The sequence below is a fragment of the Gossypium hirsutum genome, chromosome D08 (genome assembly GCF_007990345.1).
Source record: "Gossypium hirsutum isolate 1008001.06 chromosome D08, Gossypium_hirsutum_v2.1, whole genome shotgun sequence".
Taxonomy (NCBI): domain Eukaryota; kingdom Viridiplantae; phylum Streptophyta; class Magnoliopsida; order Malvales; family Malvaceae; genus Gossypium; species Gossypium hirsutum.
Genome location: NC_053444.1, coordinates 38,471,687 through 38,481,251, shown reverse-complemented (window position 1 = coordinate 38,481,251; position 9,565 = coordinate 38,471,687). Strand labels below are relative to the sequence as shown.

General features: G+C 34.2%; 1 protein-coding gene across 2 annotated transcripts; it reads left to right on the top strand.

The window, feature by feature from the left end:
* Positions 1–3,970: 3,970 nt before the first annotated feature.
* On the top strand, positions 3,971–9,162 carry LOC107909329 (uncharacterized). Of its 2 annotated transcripts, XM_016836818.2 has the most exons (7): positions 3,971–4,249; positions 4,432–4,897; positions 6,005–7,063; positions 7,142–7,446; positions 7,618–7,779; positions 7,911–8,088; positions 8,225–9,162. In XM_016836818.2, the coding sequence occupies exons 2-7, from the start codon at positions 4,438–4,440 to the stop codon at positions 8,938–8,940; spliced, it is 2,880 nt and encodes a 959-aa protein (XP_016692307.2). In that variant the 5' UTR covers positions 3,971–4,249; positions 4,432–4,437; the 3' UTR covers positions 8,941–9,162. The 2 variants fall into 2 exon arrangements, with proteins under 2 accessions (XP_016692307.2, XP_016692300.2); XM_016836811.2 differs by having other exon boundaries at positions 6,005–7,446.
* The last annotated feature ends 403 nt before the right edge of the window (positions 9,163–9,565 follow it).

Sequence of the window (9,565 nt, the reverse complement as noted above, 5' to 3'; positions counted from 1 at the left end):
AAACATTTACTAAAGACAAACTCTTTAGGGTGAAAGCCAACATTATGGCACTTTTCCACTGTATGCATAATAACTCGATACGCTACTTCCTTGGCATAATCCTAGCGTCGTCCCTCTTAGCGCAATCTCACCTTATAATTACATGAAACATAGAAATAAAACTTGTAATTTCATGTAATTTCAAGATAACTTAGTGAGAGTTAATATAGAATACCTTGGTGGAAATCTTTATAATATTTGAAGAATATCTGTATGCCAACTACCCTTCTTAACCACTTACTTCTGTTTCAGGCGGATACTATCACAGTTTTAGGCTTACACTTACACGCCAACTACTATACTCTTAATCGTACCAATTCTCTCTTAACTACCTAACTAACTTAAAATCCTTCCAGACATTACCTTAATCTCTTCTTTTTTTAGAACCACAAAGGCACTTTTCAAAGAATATCTCTTCAAAGCCCACTTCTTACAAACCATCTCTCCACACCTACACTTATTCCAAAATAGTTGTTCACAGATACTGTCATTTGTGGATTCCCACACAGATTGAATACCATTAGTTTACTTATCAAATAATATTCTACTTTAATTCTCAACAAGCTTGTACTAATAATGAATTATACAAATCATCTAGATGAATTCCACATATTTTTTTTAGAACCCTAGATATTCAGATAACAATAACTCAGTTTCAAATTTACATGGCACAGAAAAACTTAGATTAATAGATACCTTATCTCAATCATAACTGCTAATAAATACCTTATCTCAATCATAACTACGAACATGCCCAAATCACAGACTAACATATTATCATGGTGGATACCTTCTCTAAACATACAGATACTCCCTTCTTATCAAGAACTTCCCTTAAGTCTTATTCTATTACTTCACAAAACTAATTCAATCAAATTAATTTCAGACATATTATTACCTTATTATATATTTACTTATCAAAGAATTATCTAAACTTACCCAGAACTTACCACAAGGGAGGATAATCACATTTTATCATAAAGGCTTAGCAGAGTATGCTACAAGGAACAAACAGAATACACCATAAGAGCAACATACGAAATATGCCACAATGGCAACATACAAAGTCGTGTGTTTATTGTCCCAATGGACTTTCAAAAAAGGTGCCATGGGTTTCTCCCTCATAGACTTATACATAAATTTCATGTATCGTAATTCGCAAATTCGATTTATACATTATCGAAGGCTACACCATTAACATTCATATAGTCATATCTTGCCATGGGTCTTAGCCACATAGACTTACACACTTTCATGTATCACGATTTGCCAGTCCAGTCTACATCTTACTAGAGGCTACACCATGAGTATTTTCATATCATATAATGTCATGGGTCATAACCTCATGGTCTTACATTTGTTTTCATATCATGATATGCCAATCTGGTTAGCAATATAATTGCTCTACTAGTTGCATCATAAAGGGACCTTGCTCTGCACTCACTTACCCAAATCTGTTCGCATTCCTGATTGATTCATACTTTTCTTATATCGAACTTTACTTGCATGATTACCAATCAACACTCTTTTCAACAGAACTTTATACATATCATCATATCACATATATCATATTTACTATACTCATACTCTTACCAAATATTTTAGATAACATTGCCCTTTATACATACATATGCTTCTACTTGAACAGTTTACATAGAAAAGTCAGGGTACTATTACTTACCTACTATAGTTCAAAGCTTCAAACTCAATCTTTCTCGGATCAACAACAACAACTGCTTAAAGAACATAGGATTACCAAATTAAAACTCATTTACATACAAATTACTATCATCTCAATTACTGACAACCTCTATGCAAAGCCTTGTATTTACAACTTACTATTCATTTACCCTGTAACGATCCAAAAGTCAGTAGTGTAAAAAATTATGGTTTCAGAACCCCGTTTTCGTAAACTGAACTCGTAAATATTTTTATTAAATATTTACGGAGATAAGTTAGAAGTGAATTGAATTTTGATCGATTAATTTATTTAATTAAGTTTTAATTAGCATACAGGGACTAAATCGCGTAAGTGATAAAAGTGTGAATTGTTATTAAATTATAAGGTAGAACATATTTAAGGGATTAATAAGGAATTTAATCAATTTTAAATTAAATTGGATGGTAATATGGCTTTATATGGTTAAAATTGTGATAAAATAAATTATAAAGTGAAAAGTAAATTAATTAAAATAAAACATTGAACAAAAGCTTATTAAAATAAAAACAAGTAGTGGATTGAAAGATAAAGTTAAACCCTTTCATCCAAAATCATTTCGAAGCTAGGGGGAAGAAGAAGACAAACGACCATGGTGTTTTAATCTTCAAAGCTCAATTTGGTTAGTTTAATTTAGTCATTTTCTAGTAATTTTTTTTGTTTTCGAAATCCCGATAGTTCAAGATGACCGACCCATCTTGAATTTTTTGGTATGGTTAAAGAATTAGTAAGTTTCCATTATTAGATAGTTGAAGCCTTTGGTGATATATATTTTGATAGATTTTAAGTTTAGAGTTGAAAAAGGACTAAATTGTAAAGTCAATTGATGATTTTGTGCAATATGGATCAAATTGTATAAATTATAAAGTCAATGGACCTCCCTCAATCCAAAGCATCTAAGGGAAAGTGCTTTTAGGACAAAAAATGCTTTTCAAAAAAGCTTTTTTGGCCAAAAGCAGAAGCAAAAAATTTTAGCTTTTGCTCAAAACTGCTTTTGAGAAGCAATGCTAAACTTAGCCTAATTTCTAGTTATTAATCCATCTCCTCCACAATTTCATGCAGTGAAGGGGCCAGTGTAACAAGCCTCTCCAACCATGTGCACTTTATGCGACACCCATCTAATTCCTTCTTTGGTTTCTCCTTTAGATGAGACAACACCAACAATTGATGACACTTGTATTGTAGCTCGGCTTTACTAGGTCCAATTATCACATGCTTGTCAATTAAAAAGTCGATTATTAAAACGTCACCTATGAGTGTAATAGTCGTTTCCCCACATGTATCCTTTCAAGCCTCCATCTTTCCAATAATGTGGCAAGCAACTCAAGAATGCAATTGAACTTTCCCATCATAGATGCCACATATAAAATGACATTCTTTAAGTGTTATATGATACGTCCATCAAGCTCTGGAAATTTTAAATTGTGTTTGGCATGAACAACTTGATCATCCTATTGTTTAAAAGTCACAAAAAATAATATTAAATTTCCAAAAATAAGTAAAAAGCATTAAGTTTTTAAAGAGTTTGAGATGATTTTGAGTGAGAAGAAAATGGAAATGGGTAGGGTATTTAACGAGTAAAAGTCAACTATTATGGTTGTCAACTTCCATTGTATTTGATAGACTAGTTGAATCAACGACCAAATAGATTCTCGAATCAAATTACTAAACCTTAAACTCGACTTCCATGTGTGTTGAAGTACTATTGACTACATTTTGCGATACTTTCCTACTAACATGCATGGCATAGACTCCTTTGATGATTTGATATCTCATTAAACTTGACACTAAAAAATGTTTAGATAATCATCCAAAATTTTTGTTCTACGAAATCACTTTTCCATACACATTTTAATAAAAAATATAATATACAATATAAAAGTAAAAATAAAAAATTGATATTCATAAATCTTTATTTTTAATTTGCCTTAACTCTAAAAGTTAAAAAATACTCCAAATCTATATATATTTTTTGTACACTCAATGCATTATCTCTCTACTTTTATTTTAAGAAATTTAGTTCCTTCGCTTTACAGATTTAAAAATATGAATCCAATTATTAATTGTGTTAAAGTTTTTCTATTTAATTTATATTTATTATAATAAATTTTTTTATTACATAGCTAGCTACCAAGTAAGAATTTTTTTTTTAATTTCAAAATACTATACCAACATTTCTTTATATATTTACTTGAAGAATTTCTTAACCGCTTTAAAGAAATCTTATTAAAAAAGGATGATTGACTGCAAAACTAAGAAATAAAATTAGAAAAGGATTCAGCAATGATATTGGAAAACTTTATGAACTTCTGAAAGGTTAACAGAAACTTAAACGATAAGAGGCAATAATCCCAAACAAGAAAAACTCGTGCCACGCTTAATTCCCGATTCTCCAAACCCGAAGTGACAGTGCTTAGAATGATGATGTCGATGTTAATTAAATTCTCTGTAACTTGCGTCTTCGCTTGAAGTCGTCGCTTATCTTTTCCGTTGGTATGATCAATAGAAGACGATGATAGCTATTGATGTTGTTGAATCTATTTACTTTCTCTCATCCATACAAAGTTCGATTTTATTTTTTCTGAAACTGAGAAATCTGTAGTCCGTTCTTGCAGAATTCGAACTCTTTTCTATTATTCTTTTTTGGGTGTTCTAATATTGAGTTTTTCATACAGAACACGATGATGGGATTTGGATCTTATGGTGGGAGCGCTTTTGGAGGAGGATCTTCAAATTTATCAGCTTTAGCTCCCCCTTTCACTGTCGATCGATCCATCCCAAAACCTTCTTCAGCTACCCCACTTGTTGATCTGGGTGAACCCTTGAATTGGCTTGATACTAATCCTTATACTTTTAATTCACCCCAACCTGCTCAACGTTTGGACCCAATTCCCACTTCTTCCTTCGACCAGAAATCGGATCTTTTTGAACCCAAGACTTATTTCCCTTCCTATGTCTCACCTCCCTTTCATGTTCCTACTTTCGATGAGCAGAGCTTGCCTGGCCTGGACAATACAGCTCAATGGGGTGTTGGCTCGTGGGGTTGGGAGAAAGGGAACCCGTCTCAGCTCGGTGGGAGTTTCTATTCAAAGGAGTCGAATGGATCTCCTTCCTCTATTTTCAAGGATCATATCAACCTTGGTAAGTTTTCCTTTTCTTTCGATCATCTATAATATTCATGTTGTTTTTTGATAATAAAAAAAACATGTTCCTGAAATTTGTATCTTTTTATTGCTTTCTTATGATTTACTTTTGTTCCTAGTGTTTTTGTCTATAGTCTTTTGTACTATGTCTGGAATCATGAATCTGTAAATTTGGATTTGAATTTCATTTCTATATAAATTATGAGAATCAAACTCATGTACTGTGTATACATTAGTTAAATTCAACTTGATTACATATTTGAAAAGGTATAAAAACATGAATTTCAAATTCAAAATAGTATCTATACTTCTATTGGTATTTTTAAAATTCCAGTTGTCAACCATATAGGTTGATCTTTCTTGCATTTTCATTATTCTCCTTTTTGCTTTGGTTATCCCATCTGCAGAAGTTCAGTACTCAAATGCATTTTTGTATACATGATAAAATATTTTAATTCAGGTATTCCTTTAAGCTCTTGATGACTGATCATATCTTGTTTGCAGCAAATTTTCTGAGTCAAGTCTTACCTACACATTTAATAAGCTTGCCTAGACTATTGTCTAAGATAGATGCTGGAGCTATGCCTTCATATTGTTAAAACTCGAATATATAGTCTGCTTGATTTAGGGTTCTCTCGGTTGGCATGATTGGTAAATTTTCTTTATTCATATATAGTCTGACCATATTATCTTCCCTTTCCCTCTCCTGTTTGCTTGCTTTATTGACTAATAGTCTCTACATAAACATGAAAGCAGGATGGCTGACTCATGCTTTTTTTTCCCTAGAACCTCTGGATTCATACATATTAAAGTTTGTCCCATCTTTATTCTCTTACCCTGCAGTATTTTGACAAAAATGAAAAAAAAAGAGTACTCACCACTTTTCTGGTCGCCAATTTTATTTCAGTTATCAATTTGCCATAATCACAATGATTTGTATGAAATGCATCTTCACTCTTTATTTATTGTGCATACTATTGGATTGTCAAATTCAATTTTAGGAAGTGGTGCATGTGGGAAGGAGGGAACTAGAGGATGATTATATCAAAAGGTGAGGTGTAATGCTACGTAACCCATTTTCCCTTTCTTTTGGTCTCTCATGCAGGAGCTCATCCCTCTAAGTGCCTGAATACATGTGAACAAGCTTCACAAAATTTCTATTCTCTAGGTACGGAAAAGCAAGTTGCCCCGCCTAGTATAGATAAACTAGATTATAACCCTGTCCCAGGGCAAAATCTTTCTTTCATGCCTGTTGGCTACTCGAATACATCAGTTATCGGGTCCAGTTCAGCACTTCCTGAAGCAGATTTGCAGGTACCTTCCTTAAATCTAGTAAGTTGCAAGAACAATTTAGTGCCATTCAACATTCCATATGAAAAACCTGTGAGACAGCATGATATGAGTGGCAACAGTCCCTCTAATGTGAAGGAACCTCATTATTTGTTAAACTTTGGTAGCAAAAATGAGTTCGACCCAAGTCTACTCAACTATCACGTTGATGGAAATTGTTATCTGTATGGGGATTCATCAGCAACAAGGACTGACAAGCTTTCGACTTCAAATATGACATCTAAGGATGCCTCTGATAATTCCTTCAGAGCAAAACCTGGAGTTACTTTTACACATAATGGTCCAGATAATTTTTGTTCGGCACTTGATTGTAATGGAGTCATTGCTATGGAGAATGCTTTAGAGAACTTGGATCATTACAACCCTCCTGTTGACTCACCTTGCTGGAGAGGAGCTCCATCTTCTCATAATTCCCCATTTGGATCTTCAGAGGCTGTTTCTGTGCAGCTTGAAAAGAAACTTGAAGCATGTGGTGATGGTCAAGAACTTAAATTTATGCCTATGAATACTGCTAACATGGTCAGGCTTCCTTCTGAAAAACCAGGTGAAAGCAGTATGAATGTTGAGAATGGGAGTGTGGAAGATAGTTCAGTCTCTTTCTTGAAATTGCCTTCTGTCTCTATCATGTCATCTAGAGATCATCTACCTGACGTCGTTGGGAAAGCAGGACCCTATAACAGAGTAACAAGTTCTGCACGTAAGATAAATTTTTCTGATGATGCAAGTGAACAAAAGAACAGTAATGTCTTATTCAACAAATCAACGGATGAGGTTGAGAAGTCATCTTGCACCATTGAACAAAATGTTACAGAAGGTAGATTGGCTTCTAAAAATTTGCTCACCTTTGAGACTGATTTTTCTGATCTTGTGATGAAGATAAATGATGTCTCAGGCTGTGGTTCATCTCATATGTCGTGCCATGAAGTAAAAAGTCTTTCATGCTTGCCATCCTCTGTAGAAGATGTTTCTACTCAGCATTCTAAATTCTTGGGGAAAGAACCAGTTTCAACTAACAGCATAGGTGTTCTATTAGATACAATGCATAACCTGTCAAAATTGCTTCTGCATCACTGCTCCAACGAGTCATCTGAGTTGAAGGAACAAGATCGCAAGTCACTTGAAAAAGTAATAAAAAATCTTAATACATGCATGTCAAAAAATGTTGGACAAGAATCATTTTTAAGCGATCTACATGAGGTACCTTATGCTGTTTTTTATTTTATTAGCCTGTCTGATTGATATGTAACTAAATGGAGGAAATTTGAAATGTTAAATTGTGCTTCTCTCCACTATAATGCCTCTTCCTTCTGAAGCCTTTTATAGAAATGCATTTTTGGTTTATCACTGAGCTATAAACTTTCTTCTCAGGGGACAAGCATGGGAAGGCCCCAGGTGGCAGCTATTGATTTCTGGAGTCAGCATGTACAAGAGAAAACGAAGCATTCTGGTAAGAAAGATGAGAAATGTTCTGATTTCATTCCTTTCGAGAGTGGTACAGACATAAAGGCAAGAAATGATAAAATGACCCAGGTATTTGCTTATTTAATTCTTCATTTGTACCGCGATTGATATTGTCATTTCTTCATTTCTATGATAGGGAGGAAAAAGAGATTAAAATTGAAATTATGATTGTTTTCTATCTCCCTTGGTTGAACCTGCAGGCTATGAAGAAGATTCTGGTTGAGAATTTTCATGAGAAGGATGAGACACACCCACAAGTTCTTTTGTATAAGAATTTATGGCTCGAGGCAGAAGCTGCTTTATGTTCCACCAATTACATGGCTCGTTTCAATAAGATTAAGATTGAAATAGAAGAATCCAAATTGGACAAAGGAAAAGGTTAAAACTTTTCTTCACACTTGATGGATCACATCATAATATATAAGCTTTGGAGTTTTTTTTGCTAAAAATCTTGACTCTTTCAGTTTGTCTATCTGATATAAGGTTTATACTTGTTTTGCTCTACATTTGTCAGAAGATGCATCAGATGAGGATAAAAAATCTAGTTCTAAGTTTTCTGCTCAAGTAAACACCAATAAGAAATTAACACAATCAGCTGAGAGTGAATCACCTACTGCTGTTTCTAACCAGAATTCTTCCATCAAAAGCTCTTGCTACCATGCTGATGATGTGACAGCCAGATTTCAAGAACTAAAACAGCGGCTTAACAATTCTAGTTCTGTTCATACTAGAGAGCTTGATGAACTTTCGAGCTCCAAGCTTTGTCCGGATTTGGATGGTGTTGACCTATTGGCAACTGAAGTAAAGGACAACTCTACTCTAGGCCTGTCATCTCAAGACTCCATTGTACAAGGAATAGCCTGCCAGACAGAAGATGGTGAAGCCTCTGTAATGGCTAGGTTTCAAATTCTGAAAAATCGCGACTTTGACAATTTGGATCCAAATGAGGTGGAAAGGAAACTACTTCCAGAGGTTGTTGATCTTCCATTTGCAGGAATGACAAAGCAAATACCCATTGATAAAGACATATCAGAGGATGTAACATCGGGTGTTAACCTAGAACCTGTTTCACAGCATCATGTGACCAACCAAGCAGGAGAAGAGCTAGTTGTCCAGCATGACTTCATGATACAGTCTCCTGGAAACCATTCCTCTTCAGGTAGGTATGACAATTGTTCTTCAGACTGGGAACATGTATTGAAGGAGGAGTTTTCAGGACAAAACAGTTGAATCAAAACTCGATCGAAGTTGTTATCCTGTGGTGAATAATACTTTGTTCTCATAAACATATCTGTAAGTGTGTGGAACTCCAACTCTGAGTTGCTCAGAACATACTGCTCTCCAACCTTGTAAAAGAGCTGTTAAAAACTTACTTCGGATAAACTTGTTATACATCTTTCTATTCTTGTTTGACTCTTTAAAGGTTTTTAATCCTTGTTGGTTATCTTTCAATTATAGTTTTGTGGCTGCTAAATATTGGGTATTGGTCTACTGAAAATCAGAAACTACATAGGTTTCCGCTAGGCATTTAGATATCAGCTGCTGTGCATGCATAGTGTAGCGGGAACCGAAGCTGATGTTATGACATTACCCTGTCAAAATCAAACTGCATAAATCTTAGTGGTGCATGAAATTTAAACTATATGAAAATGGACATATTTGTTTCAACACACTAGGTTTTTTCGTTTCTTTTTGAATTATAATAATCTAGCTTGAGGTAGAAAACATGAAAGAATGATGGGTTGTTTCTATAGTTTAAAATAATTTACTATTTTGGAGGTCAGCCACTATTGGCTATTAAGATCCCTTGGATTGGCATGAGAGATGATCCTCAGATTCATGATAGAAGACCTTT